The 19,735-nt window shown below is 50.6% G+C and overlaps 1 protein-coding gene across 8 annotated transcripts in view; it reads left to right on the forward strand.

Moving 5' to 3' along the window:
* AIFM3 (apoptosis inducing factor mitochondria associated 3) overlaps positions 1-19,735 on the forward strand; it is a 52,361-nt gene that overhangs the window by 8,707 nt on the left and 23,919 nt on the right. For all 8 annotated transcript variants that reach the window (XM_051634445.1, XM_051634448.1, XM_051634447.1 and 5 more), the window contains 6 exons: positions 1,250-1,401; positions 9,196-9,409; positions 14,127-14,236; positions 16,101-16,210; positions 16,817-16,861; positions 18,101-18,197. In XM_051634445.1, the coding sequence (XP_051490405.1) occupies positions 1,371-1,401; positions 9,196-9,409; positions 14,127-14,236; positions 16,101-16,210; positions 16,817-16,861; positions 18,101-18,197 (607 nt within the window). In that variant the 5' untranslated portion in view covers positions 1,250-1,370. The remainder of the gene's footprint in view (positions 1-1,249; positions 1,402-9,195; positions 9,410-14,126; positions 14,237-16,100; positions 16,211-16,816; positions 16,862-18,100; positions 18,198-19,735) is intronic.

The raw sequence follows: 19,735 nt of genomic DNA on the forward strand, positions 1-19,735 counted from the left end.
CTGAGCTTCTCATGAGCTTCTTGTCCCATTCATAGCCTTTCCCAAAGCGGTGCCCCTTGGTGCCTGTTATCAAGTGGCACGTGCCTGCTTGGCACCACGTGGCAAGTGTCCTCTGTGCCCTGGATTAGTTATTCAAAGTGCTTCAGGCTTTGAAGGTGCAACACTCTTGGGATGTGGTGGAGCTCATGCCATGCACAGCAGAAAGGGAGTTTGATTGTGGGCTGGAGTGTGTGTGTTTTGGAAGGATACATCTGGATCTTTGAAGTTGGTGCTCAAGTGAAGGGGAGAAATTGCAGTGCTCAGCATCTGTCTTCTGGCACTTCTATATTTTGTTCTCATTGGAAAGACCTTGAGGCACTTTCTGAGCTACAGAAAATAATACTTTGCATGTGAGAAAATATCCTTTGGAAGTGGTTTGAACTTGCTCACGTCAGAAGGCTTTGTGAAAAATATATGACAAACCCATAGAAAATCAGTATAAGTACAGGTATGAATGGATAGAATTAATGAAATGTTCTAATTTATTGTCAGTTCTGTTATATGAATCTTTGCTGGTTTCAGTCAAGGAATGCAGCCAAAAAGCTCTATCCTAATTCTCAGTCTGTAACAAATTGGAGGACACTTTCCATCAAAACTAATGAGATAAACACAACTTGAAGTGGACCATTTGCCTGTCCAACTTAAACATAAAATATCATGTCTTAATAGTATAAAAAATCAAGTTTTGGTGCAAATGGGCCTGATGTTGAAAACCCTTTCTCAAATAAGGCCTGTTTCAAGGCAAATGGGATTTCTGCAGGAATGAGCGTTACTAGAAAGGGGGAACTTGCAGGACTGGGCAGTGAAGTAGATTTCTTTTTTCCATCACTTAATAATAGAAGAAAAAAATCTGACTGAAATGTATTAGTGGTTTAATAATTTTATTTGGGCTGTGACCTATCTGCTCAGAGATTCAATTCCCAAAGGCAGGGCTTTGGAAAATTATCAAAGTCTGAATGTAAGTGATACAGGTTTTTTAGTAATTTTAACTTTTGAAAAATGGTTGAATTTATAAACTTAGCAACTGAATTTGCTAGTGGGTCCCAGCAGGGTGACCCCAGTGTCACATTTTCACCTTGTCACTTGGGTCACAGGGGGTAGGTGGGGCTCTGTGGGACTCACCCTGTGCTCCATGTGTTGGTTGTACTGGTGCTGCCTGGCACCTGCCTTCCCAGGACTGCTTCTCACTGAGCTTCTCTGCCCTGTGCAGGTGGTGGATGATGCCTGGACCCAGGATGGTGTGAGCAGAAGGTTGATCATGCCAGAATGTGCCTGTTGCCCTGCTGACCTGCCCGCTGTCCCTGTCCCTGCTGCCTATCCTGCCTGGCGCCATGGGAGGATGCTTCTCCAAGCCCAAACCAGGTGCCGTGCCCCCATCCCACCATCCTCATGGGGAGAAGTAGGTCAGTGGTGGATGCTGGCTGGGGGAATGTTAATTCTTTGCTCCTGCAGGGAGGATTACCGGCCCATTAATCCCCCACAATTCCTTGGCACTCTGGCTCCCTGGCAGGGAGCCATGCAGGGGCTGCAGCGGGGTGGGGGGCTGGAGGAGAGCCAAGCTTGTGCCCCTCACCCCCATCCAAACAGCAGCTCTTCTCTGTCCTTTCTTGTCTCCTCTACCCCAACCCCTCTCCCTGCCTCTGTCTCATGCCGAGCTGCCCCCTCCTGCCCCTGAGGGGCTTTGTGTGACTGCTGTCCCCACACCAACAAGGGGTCTCCAACACCAACATGGGGTCTCCAGAACCTTTTCTGCTGCCACGGCTTTGGCCGTCTCTTAGTTTTGTCTCCCTGGAAGGGGACACCCAGGGAAGAACAAGGACCTACTGCTTAATTTTGTGATGCCTTCTCAGTCCCACCACCCAGGCCAGTTACTGGGGCTGCTCTGTTTTCTGGATTTTATTTTCTTGGTGAAGCTTGTCCATGCAAGCTCCCTCCAGCAGGGAAAGCAGCTGTAGGCACCTGACCACAAGGAATGTTCTGTGGTCTGGCTGGGTGGGCTTTCTGCGCTGTGGGGCTGGCAAAGGCAGGTGCGTGTGGGAGAGGAAGGGGCTGCATGGGCAAACCGGCTGCTTGAGGGAGGCGTGGAGTGGAAGTGTCAATGTTCAGCCTTGTCCTGAGTCCCTGCAGGAAACGTGGCCATCAGCAGGCACCATGTGGTGGCTGGGCTTGTCATAGCTGGCAGCACCCACATTGTCCCAGCACTGGTCCCCAGAGCCGAGGCTGGTGCAGGGGTGGGGCTGGTGCAGCCAGCATCGCTGAAGCTGCCTTCAAGGAGAGGTCCTGTCCTGCAGCTCAGTTTGGGAACCTAAGAGGGGGCTGAAGGACTGCCCTGCCCACATTATCTTCTTGTGCCCCAGGACAAGGGGAATCAGATAGTGGCACTGATCCATCAGGTCAGTCAGTATCTGGCATCCACATGTAGCTTTTGTGGGTGGAAAAATGTCTTTTGGGGACCTGTTACTGGCAATTTGTCTTCATTGCCTCAGGTCAGAGGTGGAATACAAGTTGTGCCTGCAAGCCACTGAGCATCCACTGAGTGAGGTCCTCTGCTTTTGCTTTGCAGAGAGAGAGAAAATAAAGGTGATTTTTCTGCCCTTGACCTGTCCTGTGATGCTTTTGCAGTGCCAAGGTCATATGGCATTGGGCACTGTGCACTGTCAGTTTTCCTTGATGAAAACCCAGGCTGTTTATATCCTTCCGTTAAATGTTTAAGGAGTGAAAAAGCATCCAGGAATAAAGGCCTTTGTTGACTAAAGTTGGAACAGACTCTGCTGGCAGTCCCATTTTATTTTGTATACTATCAGCAAAACTGGGTTTAATAATGGAATAAAAGCACTCTGAGGGTGGATTTCCTGCCCTGCAGCTCTTCATCTAGGGCTGTATTTGCATAGCAGGGCCAAATGCATGACAGTGCCATCCTGTCCCCTGCAGGTCTCGTTTTGATCAGCAGAGTTCAAAGGCATCTGACAAGCCTTCCCCCAGCCCCTAGTTAGCAGAGCTCTGGGTGCCAGGCCTCATGCTGCTGGATATAAAACCTGCAAATGCAGCAAGTGAAACAGAGGCATTTGCAGGTACTGACTGCTCTGGCAAAGAGGTTTCACAACCTTTCTATGAAGTTTGTCATTCCTGTTTCTTGTGGGAACTGTGCACTATCAAAGCTCAGTAGTGGACTTGCCTGTTTCTAAAAATCCACCTATCCCCTGTACAAATGAGAAGTAAATCATACAGAGCTATTTTCTCCATCATTGCTGTGTTGACATGAAGGGAATAGCTCAGATGCAGCCAGAACTCAATAGAATATATTTAGATACTTCTGAGTGATGTGTACAAAGCCCTTATCTGCTCCAGCTTCTTATATCTGAGAGACCCTCAATCCCCTGAGCACCCTCAGCATTTCTCAAGATAACCTTGACATGGCACACACCTTGCTGGGTGCCAGGAGGACCTTTTGATGAGCAGACCATGGGTGCAAGAACTTTGGGGAGTGGGGTCCTTCAACAGCACATAACTTTGCTGTACCAGAGGCCAGCCCACAAGTCCATTTGCTTCTGCAGGCCCCAACCCCATCCCATTGTATAGATGTTTAATTAAGAGCTAATGTCCAAGCAGCGAAGTAATCTTCTGTTATCTCTAGTGCTGCAATCCTGGATGCTTTTCTGAAGGCCCAGTTCTCAATCTCTGCGTTATTTTTTTTCTCCAGTTGTGCTCCTGCTCCAGGACAGCGGCTGGTGCAGGGCAATGGGGAAAGGGACCAAGCAGCTGCCAGGTGTGAGCTGCAGCTGCCCCGTCTGCACTGAGCCCCTTGCAAAGCCTCTAAAGCTGGGATTGCCTTGCCCCACAAGGCTGTGATAAGTGATGGAGAAGGAACAGGTTTGCAGGAGATGTAGTGGAGTATTAATGACTGACTGCCACATGGTCATGACATGAGGCAAAGCACTAGAGCATTGTGGCCAAAAAAAAACAAACAAACCCTGAGCAACTGTGATAAAAGGGCTTGGGAGGTGGTTCCTGGGAGTGTGCCTGGGGGGTCCCAGCAGTGCTTCAACCTATGGGCTGAAAACCTGGAAGAAAACAAACACAAAAAGAGTCCGAATTTATAGTGTTGACAAGAGTCTGTATTTTAAGCAATTCTATGATTTTGATGAACTGACTCAGAGTATTTGAATACTACAATCTGGGGTAGTACACTGACAGTGCTGGGGTGTACATGGATCTGTAGTATGAGCACCTGCTAATGCTCAACTGTTTCATCTGCTTTTTTGTATTTTCTTATAATTCCAGCTTTGGCCTCCTGGTCTTTAATATATATGTGTGTATATATAGACAGAGATTAAAAAAAAATACAGATAAAAAATGTACATGAACACATAAAAGTACATGCATACACATACATTATATAAGTGATGCTGATGGCACAGGGCAAGCAGACATATCGCTATCATTGCTATCATCTCTATCTTTGTTGTCTCTGTCTATTTCTCTGTCTCTAAATGTGTACATAGACATTCTGTGAGAGCAGCAGTTGCTCTACTCTGGAAGCTACTGCTGTTGCCCTTGTTGCCACCAGCTCTGGCTGGGCTGTGCTGGTCCCTGAGGAGCTGACAACCGAACAGATTTGTAGGTGCATACCTAAAACTTCCCCAAAAATTTTGCTTTGAGGTCAGGAAGCTCTTGTAGCAGTTACAGAAGATGACTGTGAAGGGGATGGAGTGTGCTGGACCAGCCACACCATGCCAATCGGATTTCAGAATTAAACTTGGTTTTTATAAACATTTCATTTAAATGTCATTTTCTCTGATGGCAATTGAAACAAGTTTGCTGGATCAGACCCAGATTCCTGGAGGGATCATCCCCAGGAATTCAAGTCTCTGGCCAGATGGACACCCCACACAGGGCCAGGAGGAATGAGGAGGGGAAGAAGGGGGATAAAGGGTGGAGGAGAGATGAGTGGCAACTGCCCCTGCTGGGCTAGTGGTGAAATATGGGCCTTGAAATTGGAGGGGGGAAGACATGATTCCTGTTTTTCTTTTTCTCTGGACATTTGTTCAGCAGTGTTGGTGAGGGCCAAGCGGGGACAGCTGGAAATGCTGTCATGTACTCATGCCAGAGCCCTGCTGCTTTTTGCATATGTTTTTTCTGACCAAGGAAGAAGTGAAGATCTCAAAGCTGAACATCCATTTGCATCCCCGCAGGCTCGTGCGTCCATGGACTGGCAAATGCTCAGGGAGCTTGTTGTCCCATAAGATAAACATCAAGCTCACCTGACCCAAACACAACTTGGAAAATAAAGTTATGGGGCAGAGTGAGAGGAGGGGTTTGTTCCCTGCAGGGTGAATTTGGGCAGGCAATGTGTGCTTGCACGCTAGAGAGCCTGGGCTGCATCAAAAGAATTGTGGCCAGCAGGTCAAGGGAGGGGATTCTGCCCCTTTACTTGGCTCTCGTGAGACCCCATCTGGAGTTGTGTGTCCAGTTCTGGAGCCCCCAACATAAGGACATTTTGATCCTGCAGTGAGGAAGAGGGAAAATTTAGGTTAGACATTAGGAGGAAATGCTTCATTATGGGTATGGTGAGACACTGGAACTGGTTGCTTAGAGAAGCTGTGGATATCCCCTCCATGGAAGCATTCAAAGGCAGTTTGGATGAGGCTTGGAGCAACCTGGTCTAGTGGGAGGTGCCCCTGCCCATTCTGGGGGTTGGATCTAGATGATCTTTAGGGTCTCTTCCAACAAAAGCGATTCCATGATTCTATGAATTCACTGGCACCAATGTCACCATGCAAGCTTGGTGGTACCAGCCTGGTCTCACCTGGTGCCTCACTTGGCAGCTTTGCTGCCTGACTTTGGGCTCTGCTGGGGGATGTGCAGCCACATTTGCTCCAGATAAATTTCTGATCAACTGTGAAATTGTATTAAATGAACCTTTTCTTTCTTTCACACAATCACAGAATAGTAGGTGTTGGAAGGGACCTCTAGAGATTATCTAGTCCAACTCCCCCCTAATGCAGGATCTCCTTCATCATGTTACTCAGGGCTGAATCCAGGCAGGTCTTTAATATCTCCAGAGATGGAGACTCCACAACCTACCAGTGCAGCCTGTCCCAGGGCTCTGTTACCCTCTCTGTAAAGAAGTTTTTCCTCATATTTAAATGACACTTCCAGTGTTCCATCTTCTGTCCGTTGCCTCTCATTCTGACACTGGGAACTACTGAGAAAAGCCTGTCTCCATCCTCCTTGCACTCACCCTTTAGATACTTCTATACATTGGTAAAGTCTCCCTCAGCCTTTTCATCTCCAGGCTGAACAGTCCCAGCTCTCTCAGCCTTTCATCATAAGGGAGATGCTCCAATCCCCCAGTCATCTTTGTCACTCTCCTCTGGACTCCCTCCAGCATTTCCCAGTCTCTCTTGAACTGGGGAGCCCAGAACTGGTCCCAGTTCTCCAGCTGTGGCCTCACCAGGGCAGACTAGAGGGGGAGAATGACCTCCCTCTACCTACTGGCCACACTCTTCCTTATGCAGCCCAGGATTCCGTTGGCCTTCTTGGGACATGCTGCTGGCTTATGGATAATTAACTCTACCAGAACTCCCACATCCTTCTCCTCAGAAGGAGGAGAAGCAGCAGGTCCACCCCTAGCCTATATGGGTTCAATGTATTTCAAAAGTATTTTCAGGGGCTGGCATGAATGGATGTTTGTTGTGTTTTCTAACTCTGTCTTGGAAAATCTGCATCTGCTTTTCCAAATGCCAAGGAAAATGGTACCTGTGGAAAACAGCCTCTTTGCTGGGTACCTGCAGGGACCTGGGCTGCTCCTGTAGAGCTCCAGGAATAATTTGCTCATAGCAACATATTTATTTTTTAATGCATGGTGCTGGGCCTATTTTGTCTGGGGAGGTGGTTGAGCCACCATCCCTGGTGACATCTAAAAAGACTGATGTGGTACCAGGGGACAGGGTTTAGTGGTGGACATGGCAGAGTTAGGGTAGTGGTTGGACTCGATGATCTTGAAGGTCTTTTCCAACCAGAGTGACACTGTGATATCAGTTTGCAGTAAGCCCTGCAGCTGGCAGCTGCAACTCAACAAAAGGTCCCATTTTCTGTTGCTTCAGCGTGGATATGCAGAAAATTGCTGCCCTGGATCTGTGAGAGCCTTGGTGATGTGGAGCATCACCAGTTGAGTGCCAGGATTTGGCAGGTTGGTGAAAGATGCCCCATCCCCTGACCAGCTGATCTGGCACAAAAGCAGAAATAGGCAGGACTCCTGAAGCAACTACCTGCCTCAAGCTCTATGGTCAGTCCTGGGCTGCTCACTACAAGAAGAACATAGAATTGCTGGAGCAAATGCAGAGAAGGGCAATCAAGCTGGTGAAAGGTCTGGAGAACAAGACGCTGAGGCAACAGGGATTGTTTAGTTTGAAAAAGAGGAGGCTGAAGGGAGACCTCATGCCTCTCTACGACTACCTGAAAAGTAGTGAGGCAGGTGTTGACCTCTTCTCCCAAATGAATAACCACAGGACTAGAGGAAAGGGCCTGAAGTTGCACCAGGGGAGGTTCAGACTAGATATTGGGAAGAGTTTCTTTACTGAAAGAGTGGCTAGGCACTGGAATGGGCTGCCCAGGGAGGTGATGGAGTCACCATCCCTGAAAGTATTATAAAAAAATGTGTAGATGTCCACTGTAGGGCATGCTCTAGGTGTGTTGTTGTTTGTTTGTGGTGTTTGTTTTTTTCCCTCCTGGGTGGACAATTGGACTCTGTGATCTTAGAGTTCTTTTCCAACCATGACAATTCTGTGATTCTGTGACAGCCACAGCCACTTGCTTTTCTCTCTTCCTAAAGGAGTGACCTTCCCCTGATCCTTTCTTCTACTGTTCTCTCAGTGGCTGTACAGGGATGGGCATGAGGCAGGAGGTGACACTGGGAAGAGCCAGTTTCCGTCTCCTTAGGCAGGCTTGTCCAGCTCCTTGGGCCACGTTGTTCCCCTCCCTTTCCCTGTCCTTCACCTGTTCAGGTTGTGAGTTTTAATTTTTATGTCCTGCATAGCTCTTCCTTTTATGACCTTTATGAGCTAGGGAAAGCTCAGCAACCTCCTGTTGGCTTGAGACACTTCTTCAGTCTCTGGCATCTCCCCCCTGGCTTGCTATGGGACTCTCTGGGGTTTATTATAAATATTAGTGGCTTTCGGTTCATCAAGTCCCTAGGAGCTGAAGTGGTGTTTTTCACTTGATGATGTGATGATGATGGTGATACTCATCAGCAGCTTCCTCTGATGGGCCAGTGTCCTGCCTGCTCCCCCTGGGCAGGGGGCAGTGGGAGGGTGCCGGATGAAACTGGGGGAGGACCACCTGCATGTCCTCCCCTGGGTGGCAGTGGAGAGTCCTTGGGTCCCCCTCCATCGCTGCCCAGGGGGAAGGACCAGCAGCACATCTCGGTGGGGGCAGCACGATGTGGGGGGGAAGGATGCAATGGACACACAGAGAGGGCTGTGCTGCACCAAGGGCTGCCTGGCTTCATCATTGACTGTGACAGCACCAGGGTGGTGGTGGGACCCAGGACACCCGCTGGCTCCTGTGTCCCCTCTGGGTGGGGGGGCAGACGATGCGCTGGCACAAGCAGCTCCTGTCTGTCCCTGGGTCCCCAGGCCAGGGATGCTTTTACTGTCAAACCTGTTCCATGATGTGCACCTACATCAAAGGTAGGTGCTTTTCCTGATGCTGAAGATTCAATCTACACTGAAAACCTCCTGCAGAAATTATTTTGGTTATTTCTAGTTCCTTATTAATTGGTCTTCACCTGATGAAGCAGCTTTACACACCCTGCAGCGATGGCTTTCTCCTTCAGTTAATGTTACGTACAAACAATTAAAGGCTTTTTTTGAAGTTTGTCTGAGCTCTAGAGGCCTTGTCATGCCTCGAGTTTAGCTGCCTGAGGCTGTTTTCCATTAACCAGGACAGGAACTGTGGCTTTGTAGCAATATGTACCGTAGGCATGCCTAGGTGCTCCATGGAGAACAAGCAGAGGGACAATGGGCTTGGGTCATGGAGCCGAGTTTGAGATTAAATGTTTTATCTTCCCAGGCAAACTAGCAAAAACTGTCCGTTCTGATGTCTGTCAGTGTCTTCCATTTTCATTTTAATGCAGATTTCTGTTTGCTCCTGCAGTTGAAGTGAAAATTGAAGTTGTGATACCCGAGAAGGAAAGAAGCAAGGAGGAGATGTCACCCAACGGGAAAGCCAGCCCCTTGATCTACAAAGTGAATGGGACTGCCCGGCATTATCATCTCGAGGAGCATCCCGTTGCCAGCAACCCCTACCACCACCCAAAGGATTTGGTAGAAGCATCTGTGTGCCACGTGAAGGACCTGGAGAACGGACAGTAAGTGCCTAGAAGTTTTGCAGGTAAAATCTGAAGAGACCTTATAATCCAAACTGAACCCCTCTGTTGTTCTTTAGAGTGTCTGGAGATGATAAATTAACTTGGTCAAATTATCTTTTTATTTTCTTAAATAAATTACAACACAGACAAATGACAAGTATTATTTACCAGAAGATCTGTTCCCTACACAGTCCACCCTGGGACCCATCTTAGAAAGATGTGATGTTCTGTAGCAGAATTTCTCAGCAGGCTCTGCTCAGCTTGCTCCATCACTCTGTGGTGCCAGGCCCTTTAAGCCAAGCTAGTCTCTTTCACTAAGGATGCAATTTTCCATTTTGTTTTGCTAATGGCACCAGACTTCAGCTGTGTACAGATTCTCTACCCTGATTTAAGAGTTTTCTGAAGTCTAAAAAGTGCCTCTCCTCGTTGGTGCTTTACAGGGGGGTGTTTCTTTTCTGAGGTGGATGTGCCTTTTCTGCTGATGGCCAACATCTCAGCAAACTCTGTCCTGTGGGAAAGAAAACACAGATTAAAACAGCTTTTATCCAGTGAGGGTGGGATGTCAGGCATGTGGGACACAGCAGGAGTCTGGCAGCTCTTTGCTTTACACTGAACTATTGCTTGTGAGAATATTCTAGAATAATCATAGAATCTTAGAGTCATAGAATGGTTTGAGTTGGAAGGGACCTTAAAGATCATCCAGTTCCACCCCTGCATGGGCAGGGACACCTCCCACTAGACCAGACTGCTCCAAGCCCCATCCAACCTGCCCTTCAGTACTTCCAGGGATGGGGCAGCCACAGCTTCTCTGGGAAACCTGTTCCAGGGTCTCACCACCCTCACAGCAAAGAATTTATACCGGTTAAGAAGATTCGAAGAGCTCTGGGGGTGGAGTGGAGGTGAGGAGGGAGCTGGCTGCAGTCCATGAGAACATACCTGCCTGGAGCAGAGAGCTCCTCAGCCAAAGCCAGGGCTAGAAACAGGCATTGGTCAGGAAACTGGGCTCACACTTCAGCCCTGGGTGCATTCCATCACCACGGATGACTTCCCATTGTTGGGCATTTTAAATTCAGAATAGCATTTTTTTCTCCCAGGCCTAGTCTAGCTCAAAGGAGAGGTGCTGCCAGGATGTCCCACGGCTCCTGTAAGCAATGGGTCAGACCAAAGCAGTCTCTTCTCACTCTGATACCCAGAGGGATTTTCTCTGATGCTTCTCCCAAGGCAGGTGCTGGGCAGGGATGTGCATGGGTGCAGCAGCAGCAGGACACAAGGACTCAGGCACCTCCACATTGTGTTACAGAATCACAGCATGTCAGGGGTTGGAAGGGACCTCTGAAGATCATCGAGTCCAACCCCTCTGCCAGAGCAGGACCAAAACTAGGGCAGATCACTCAGAAAGGCATCCAGACAGGTCTTGAAAGTCTCCAGAGAAGGAGATTCCACAACCTTTCTGGGAGCCTGTGCCACGGCTCTGTAACCCTCACAGTAAAGAAATTCTTCCTCATGTTGAGGTAGAACTTCCTGTGCTTGAATTTGAATCCATTGCCCCTTGTCCTATCACAGGGCACAAGTGAAAAGAGGTTGTCCCTGCCTTCTTGATGCCCAGTATTCATGTATTTATAGACATTAATTAGATCCCCCCTCAGTCTTCTCTCTGCAAGCACAGAGTGCTCCTTCTGCCCACCCTTTCTACCTTCTGGTACCGAGATGGTCTCAGCAGACTCAGTGAAGCATACTGGAGGATAAACTCTGCACCCAGCCTTCCAGCAAGGCTGACTGGGGTAGGTCACTGAGCTGCAGAAAACAACCCCCTCTGCTCCCTCAGCTCCTGAGCAAAGGTCCTTCACAGGCCAGAGGTCAGCTTCAGCTGGGACTTGCCAGGTGAGGAGTAGAGTGGGCAACAGGACAAACTCCCAACTGAACAAAAGCTCAGTGGGAGCAGTGCAGTGTACATCATCCTCCTGCTTGTGTTGGAGTGGGAGCCTGGCGGGTGGCTGTGTCCTGCCATGGAGACACCAGGTCTTGTTTTTGACTCTCATATCACACAGTTCCTTGGGTAGGTTGTGAACTCTTTCACTTATCTTATCTTTATCTTATCTTCCCATAGAGTTATGGTTCTCATTTAACTGTAGGGTTTATGTCCTGCTTAGCTGAGGAATGCAGCAGAACTTGCACTGCTCTGTTCCCCTCATGCACCTCCATGTGCCAAGTGTCCCACATGGGCAGGGAGCAGAGCTGTGTATCCCAGAAGTGAGGCTGCCAATTTACTTGGACAAAATGGCTCCTGAAGGCATGACAAGCTCTGCAGCTTTTTTCACCCGAGGTGGCATGGAAGCAGAATGCTGGCTATTACTCTGGTGGGACAGCTGATGCAGGTGGAGCAGGCACCTGCACAAAGACTTGTCCAAAGTGGTTCTGCAAGTGTTACAGAGGAGCTGGTGGACTGAACCCTGGTATCATCCTTGTGGCTGTGACGCAGACAGCAGGACAAGTGTCTCCGTTGTCTCTGGTTTCCAGTGATGGGACAGAGTTGGGATGGCATCTGAAGAGGAATGAGCTTGCAAAGTGAATCCCATCCTTCTGAGACCCTGGGACCCATTCTGAGAAGCCAGCATGCAGAGACCACATATAGCCAGTGGCTTTCTTGAGCACATGGCGTTTGCTGTGTCCCCAGGGCTGTATTTAAAAGCTATGTAGATGTGGTGCTGATGGACATGGCTTAGTGGTGGTCTCGGCAGTGCTGGGTTAGCAGTTGGACTTGATGATGTTAAAGGTCCTTTCCAGCCAAACTGATCCTGTGATTCAAAGTTTCCAGGGAACAGCAGCTCTTCTCTTTGTGCCCAGCTCTCTGTCGCATCTCTCCACCTTCCTTCATGTTGGTGGGAAGGTTCTGCTGGGCAGGAGAGGAAGCAGCTGCTGATAAAGGCGCTGGGCAGAGGTCCAGTGCCTCACACAGGGACACAGGTGACATAGGGTGTGTCAGGGCTGTTGGTTGGAAATGAGTAATGAGAGGAGAAAAGGTGAGGACAGGACATGTTGGGATGAAGATCTAATGGAGAGCGCAGAGGGTAACCATCTACTCAGTGAGAAGAAACATCAGTCTCACTCAGGGATGCTTGGACAGGCTGTGCTGCCCTGGTGGCTGGGAGGGGCAGAAACCCCCTTGGCAAAGACCTGGGCAGCTGGAGGAGTCTCAGGGCTGGAGCCTCCAGAATTCCAACTGCCAGACTCTGCAGGAGGAGCAAGAGCAGCCTTCTGGAAGTGATGGGTGGTTGCAAGACTCATTTTTCAGTGGACAGTGCAACTTCCCAAATGCAGCCTGGTGCTGTGCATGATTTGCAGGACTTGGAAGCTCTTGCAAATAAAAGCACGTGTTGCAGCTGCATTGCAAACAGTGTGCCCTGCAGCCATCAGTGCTGGGGATGCAGGTGAGCAGAGCTGGGGACACAGCTAGCTAGTTACCACTGGGCACAGGAGGAGGGTCCCCATCCCGGGAGACCCAGAGTTGGCAGCTGCTCGGGCCATCTAGGGGGGCTGCCCTGCAGGGACCCTGCAGAGGGTGCAGCGCTGGGCGCAGCCTCGAGGGGCTGCAGCTCCACCCGCAGTCGAGCCCAGGTAGCTAAAATGCAGCTTTCCAGCGCTAATGGTGCCACCTCAAGCAGCAGGTGGGGATGCTCAGTAGCTCTTCATGTCTTTGTGGACACGGTGGTCAGCAAAGCCATGCTTTTGGCCACTACAGGGGTGGCTGGAACCTCAGCCCACCTTGGTGGCCAAGGAACAGGTAACTCCAGCTGGAGAGGTGTGAGCCGGAGAGCCCAGAAGTTGCAAAGCTCTGTGCGTAAAGGATTCCTGCTGTGCTAGTGAGCCTTTTGTCCAGGATACCACACAACTGGTCTTTCAAAGAGCACCCAGATCTCTTTGGGGCATGGCTGGGGGTTAAGTTGGCTCCTATGGCAATGGGGCTGAGTGCCAGCAGGTCCAGCAAGACAAAGCCCCCAAGATGTAGAGCTGGGGCTGGAGCCCAGAGCAGGGAGCAGGTCTTGTGTGAGCTTTACTAAACAAAAACAGCTGAGGGAACCAGCAAAGATGTCACACGAAGGTTTTTGCTGTTCTGAGGGCTTTACCAGGAAAAGGTGACCCACTTTGTTGATGCTGGTATGTGGCCAAGACCACAACCCCCTGATGCACAAGGCCAGAGAATGCAGAGGGTCAGAATCACCTCTTCTGGCTTTCAAGCCTCAGAATGTTGTGTTTGCTTTGGGTGAATGAACACAAGCCTGGCACGGACCTGCTGAGCTGCTGGGGCCAGGAGAGGAGGCAATGTCACAGTAAAACCACTTTGGTTTCTTGCTGAAAAAGCAAGAAAAGTGTGCTGAAAAGCTTTATTCTGACCCGCTTGGCTCGGGTGGAGGAAACCGGCTGCATTCTGAGCAGCTGGGGAGATGCTTTGGGTCATGTCTTGGCATGCTGATGGATGAAGAAGCTGCCATTCAATGTCCCAGCTTGGATCTGTCCCAAGCTGGGAGCAGTGGAGCCACTTCCAAAGCCAGCCTGGTGACAGGAGTCACCCACAGCTGTAAGTCACCTGGAGCTGACAGTGAACTGGTTGAAGTAGGGGGAGGAGCAGTGCTGGTGGGACCAGGGCTGGAGTGCAGGGCAATGGGGTGGTGTCTGCTGCCAGTTGGATGTTCTGCCACGTGTTTTTCCTCCTCCCCAGGATGCGGGAAGTGGACCTGGGCTGCGGGAAGGCTCTGCTCATCAAGGAGGGTGGTGAGTTCCATGCTGTGGGACACAAGTGTCCCCACTATGGGGCTCCACTGGTCAAAGGTCAGTTGACATCACACCCTCAGAGACTAACCAAGGGCATCAAAATGTGGGCAAAGACATCCTGGCATTCACCCAGCTGGGCATGGGTGAGTGCCATGCTTGGTGCTTGGCATCATCTTGGGGTCTCCTTACTGGGGGAGAGCCTGGACAGAAAGATGGGGTGCACAAACCTCCTGGGAGCACTTTGCCTCAGGTATGGGTTGCTGGTGACCCCATCTTGTCACTGCTGGTCACAGGGCTGGGGCTTCCTTGGGTGACTTTGGAGAGCAAATGGCACAGGCAACATTAAATTTGGCTCCTGTTTCATTCTCCAGCTGGAGCTGAACCTCTCTTGGATGGTGTGAAGCACCTGCAACTCACTGTCCCTACCCAAAATCTGGTTTCATGGGGCTTTTTATATTGTTCTGTTTATCGGTTCCCAGCCACGCAGAGTTAAAAAAATGTCTTAAAGGAAAGAGAATAAATCACCTTCAAATTTTTCAGACAACTCAGTCTTAAAAAACCCCATAAAACCAGAGCTCTGTATAAATCAGAAACCTGTTTGGGAGGTAAAGAGAAAAGTCTGAGGGCTGATGGGATCCCTTCTGTAGCAAAAAGAAATGTTACTGGTGTCCCTGACTAACATGGGCTGAGGGACAGTGGGTTCCCATCTCAGCACCTCAAACAGGCATCCTGGCATGTTTTCAGCAGGGGCTTCAAGCAGAGTCTGATTAAGGGCAGTGGGCACATCTGGCCTGGCTGCATGCTGGAGAAGTGCTCACTCAGGCTGGGGGTGGAGGTGGGATCCTGGAGAAGGCAGTGGAGCATCCTGCTGGATGTCCTCGGGGCCCTTTGGCCCTTCCTGGGGCTAGCCTCCTGAGCACCTGAGGTGGAAGCCTGTCTGCATCCCTGAGACTGGCTCTGGCACCAGGATCTTGCTGGGGAATACAGGATCTGCCGCAAGAGGGAGGGCAGGGGCTGTCCTTGTGTTCCCACAGATGGTGAGATGTGGCACTGCTGTGCCTTGGCAGGCCAAGGTAACGTATCTGGCCTGGCCAGATTGTAGCCACTGGTTCTGACCCAGTGTGGAAGCCAGCTCCTTCAGGCAGGGAGAGCCTACATCCAAGGTACCAGTCTCTGAGCTTGTCAGGAGGCACCTCATGGGCTTGGGCATGGCCCCTCCTGTCCCAGCCGTGCACAGACTCCTTGCTGTGCCAGGGTCTGCTCTGGAATGTGTTTCCTCTAGATAAGTGATGCTCTGCTTGAGGGTCTCCTTGAGGTGCTGTGGGGGCTGGTGGAAATGACTATGAGACCTGGAGACTGCAGCCCCAGGCCCTGCTGGAGAGTGAGATCCTGTTTCAGGCAGAGCAGCCAGCCTTGGAGCTGTGCTCAGAGGAACTGGAAGAGCACTGGCAGCAGGGACATTTTAGAAGGGATCCCACATGCAGGATCCAGATGGTAACTGGGTTCACTCTCAGTCCCAAATGGTTGGACCACATGCAAGTTACTCCACATCAAGTAGCCAAGATGCTTTGAACCATCCAGGTCCACAATAGCTGCCATGTGTCCTGTAGGAGTGGTGCCACCTCTGGGTAAAGACGGAGTGTCACAGGGACACGGTAGCAGAGTCTGATCTTTGAAGCTGCTCTGTGTGGAGCAGCACAGCTCCTGCTCCCACAGGAGGTCCTGGGCCTGCAGCCTTCAGGAGGTCAGCTTTGTTCGGCAGTTGTAAAGAAGTCAAGGAGTCCATCATCACTGTGACAGCAGGAGGGAGACCTGACCTCTGCCACCCCTGCCCTGGCCAGGTCACAGCAGCTTGAGATGCAGGCAGGGATGGGAGGCAGTGTCAGGCAGCACCAACTATGCTCTGTCCTGTGTCCTGCAGGGGTTTTGTCCAAAGGAAGAGTCCGCTGTCCCTGGCATGGAGCTTGCTTCAACATCAGTACAGGTGACATAGAGGACTTTCCTGGATTGGACAGCTTACCCAGGTTCCAGGTGAGACCTTTGTTCTTGCAGCTGCAGAGGAAATCACAGAATCCCAGACTGGTTTGGGTTGGTAGGGACCTTAAAGATCATCCATTCCCAATCCCCTGCCATGGCCAGGGGCTCCTCCCACCATACCAGGTTGCTCCAAGCCCCATCCAACCTGCTCTTGAACACTTCCATCCCCTGGTACCCCCAAGTCCTTCATAGCCTGTGTTGATACTGGGGGTAGCCCCACCCAGGTGCAGAACCCTTCCCTTGGTCTTGCTCCCGAGCTTCGCATGAACACACTTCACCTGCCTGTTCAGGTCCCTCTGGATGGCATCCCGTCGATGCCTCAGGTGTGTCAGCTGCACCACTCAGCCTGCTGTCATCCCCAACATGGCTGCTGGCATTGGGATAAGTGTGCTCTCCACCATCAGTGCATAGTTGGTACGAGACAGGAAACATCCCACAGCCTCGTGCTGGGGCCAGCCCTGCCATGGCCTGAGCTGCTCTGGCAGGAGACCTGGTGAGATGGCTGCTCTGACCCTTGGTGGGTGCACAGAGGAGTAATCACCCTCTGCATGCTGGAGGCACTTGCTGTCCTGCAAACTGCTGCTGTTCTCTCACCCTCAGGTGAAGATTGAGAAGGAGAAGGTGTACATCCGAGCAAGCAAGCAGGTGAGGGGCCACTGGCATCCAAAAGTTGAGGCCCGTGCTTCTGCTTTTTGACCTGTGCACAGGGGGGTGAGGGGGAAATGCTGTTCCCTGGCCAGGGGAAGTGGTGTCTGCACAGATACATGAGCATCCAGCGTGGCAAACCAAAGGTCCACCTAGCCCAGTCCTTCATCGAGCAACATCCCAAAATTCATACTGAAGCATGAGTGGAGCAGGGCAGAGTTATTGTGTCCTCTCCTGCCTTGCCTGTGGTCCCCCAGTCTCCCTGTGGCTGCTGGGCACCCGAGCTGGGGTATCCATGGATTCAGAAGGTCTTACCAGGTGTTTGCCCTGAACTTGTCCTGTGTTTCCGTAAGCTCACAGCAACTTTTAATTTACTTGGCCCATGGAAGCAGGCCTCTTCCACCAACCTTTTGGCCTTGTTTGCTGAGTTTGAATGTGGCACATCCATGACAGAGGTCATCTGTTTCTCCCTCTTGCGCCCAGACATCAGCTCCTTTGGCTGGAGGGGAAGCTGCGGTGTGGACAGGGAGGGCTCGCACACACCCAGACAAGGTGCAGAATGGAGCTCATTCAGGCCAGTGCCACCTGCCTTTCCATTAAAAACCTTCTGATACGCATTTATACATGTGAATTCAGCAGCTCAGAACCAGCCAGATCTGTGCAATCCAGAGAGGTCACCTGAGTGGCAGCATTTCTACTGCACCTTATTGGGTGGGATGTGCTGAGGAGGGTTAACCCTGTTCCCTCTAACAGAAATGGATTGTGGCCTCTGATGGCTGGGAACAAGGATCTGAGCAGCGGGGCTGCCATGGCATTGGTCCTTGGGTGTGCTCTGGTAAGTTGGAGAAGTCCATCAGCTCCTTTGGACATCAGAGGTACACAAGCTGTGCTCAGATGCAGGATGAAGTTCCTGATGGGACTTACGCATTTCCATCTCACCTGTTGGTTGCAGAATTGCACAGTGACACACCTGGGCTGCTTTTTCTAGATTTTTTTTCCAAGCTCTGTGAACCTGTGTACTTATTTTTCTTTTGTACCTTGTAAGGGGGCAGTGCAGTGTTTGGTGGAAAGGTATTTGGATGAGCATGTTTGTAGTCCTTGTTGGGTACAAGGGTGTAGTTGTTCCCTTTCTCTCCAAGCTGTTCTTTGACAATAGTGTAGTGTGTCCGTTCTTGCCTGGCCCCCCAGGTTGAAGCTGCGATAAGATAATGACTTTTCTTCTTGGTGGTGATGGCATAGGCTCTTCAGACACAGAGGAGGACAAAGATGATGGCAAAGTGCATCTCCTTGAGCAACTACAGCCTGAGCAGTACCAACGTGCTGATCATTGGTGCAGGTACTTGGGGGCATGTTGCTGGGCTTGCCGTATGTCTCCCCTCCTGGACAGGGTGTCTGTGTGCCAGACACCTTCTGTCACCCCTCCTGTGTCCCTCCCTGTGTGAAGGGCCAGACCAGAGGGTCTTCCTGAGCCTTTTTGTCCTACATGCTAATCATCCAAAGGTGCCTAGTGCCTCTGAGCCTTGTGGTTCCCTGTCACAGTCCGCTCTTAGTGGTGCCCTGAACCCTCTTCCCTCTGCACCCCCCCATCAGTAACCCGATTTCCACAACTGTTACATAGAAAGTCCTCTCAGGTGTCCCTGTGATGTGGATACACGTTTTCCTCCTGGAGCCTGCACGTCTCTGTCTCATCCCATTGCAGCTGCCTGCAGCTCCAAAGTTCTCACGTCAGGGTGCTCCTCTGAAGATAAATTCTTCCATCTTCCCAGAAAATATAAAATCCCTTCATGAAACATCAGAACTGCTGATCTATCTTTTTTATCTCTTGTTCCAGCTCCACGTATGTCATGCAATTTCTGTAGATTTTTTTTTGATGGAGTGAATTTCATCCACTGGGTTCACCTATTCTGGAATGGGTTGGATGCAAGGCTGGACCATGTTGTGGTGAAGGGAAGAGGACACAGTGTTGGACCTGGAGCTGGGAGGGAACAGCTGCTCCTGGCACATGGGTTGTTCTGACTTGATTACAGCTCCCAGGTCACCAGGTCCAAGCTATGGAAATGGGGAACTTGCTGCCATCTCCTTCTCCTGCCATCTGAGTTGCAGGTTGCGACCTGAGCAGAGGGGAAATCCAGCCTGGCTGGCTTGTCCCTTCCTGCTGGGCAACATTTTTCCCTTCCCTGTGTCCCTGCTGTTGACTGAAAGCCAGAGTGTGATGCTGCTGGTCCCCGAGGTCAGCTGAGCTGTCCTGGTGTGCAGCAGGGCTGAACAGTCATCAAAATCCTCAGCAAGGTCAACCCACAGGAGTTGCTCATTCCTGAAGGAATTTTCTCAGGCTTAGCCAGCTAAATTAACAGGTCTATCAAAGATGAAGGTCTTATTCTAGTGAACAGGAAAGGAGGTTTCAAAGCTGGGGTAGTAAGGAAGAAGTGTTAGGAAGAGATTACCCATCCAGCCCTGCTTCAAGGACCAAGACCCAGCCATGCCCAGCAGATCTGAGGGCAAGTGACCCCAGCCCCTTGCTCATGTGAGGGTCATGCTGGCACCAGGGCAGCATCAGTGCTGGTTCAGCATGTTCCAGGCAGTGGGCATGGGATGTCCACCCACCTGTCTCTTCTTCCACTGCCTCCCACCTCCATCAACAGGTGTGTTTTGTCCAGATCCCTCTCATTTCATTGGTATTACAGAAACTGTGGCCCTTGTAACACATAATTGAGTGAAACTTCCTGGGTTGAGAAGAGACTCAGGACTTCTCACCTGAGCTCTCAAGTCTCACCAATTTGGCTAGGGAAGATAAGGCATGCCAGGAGAGGTTTAGATTGGATATTAGGAAGTTTCTTCACCCATAGTGTTGTCAGGCCCTAGCAGAGGCTGCCT

This window comes from Apus apus, chromosome 16 (assembly GCF_020740795.1).
Source record: "Apus apus isolate bApuApu2 chromosome 16, bApuApu2.pri.cur, whole genome shotgun sequence".
NCBI lineage: Eukaryota > Metazoa > Chordata > Aves > Apodiformes > Apodidae > Apus > Apus apus.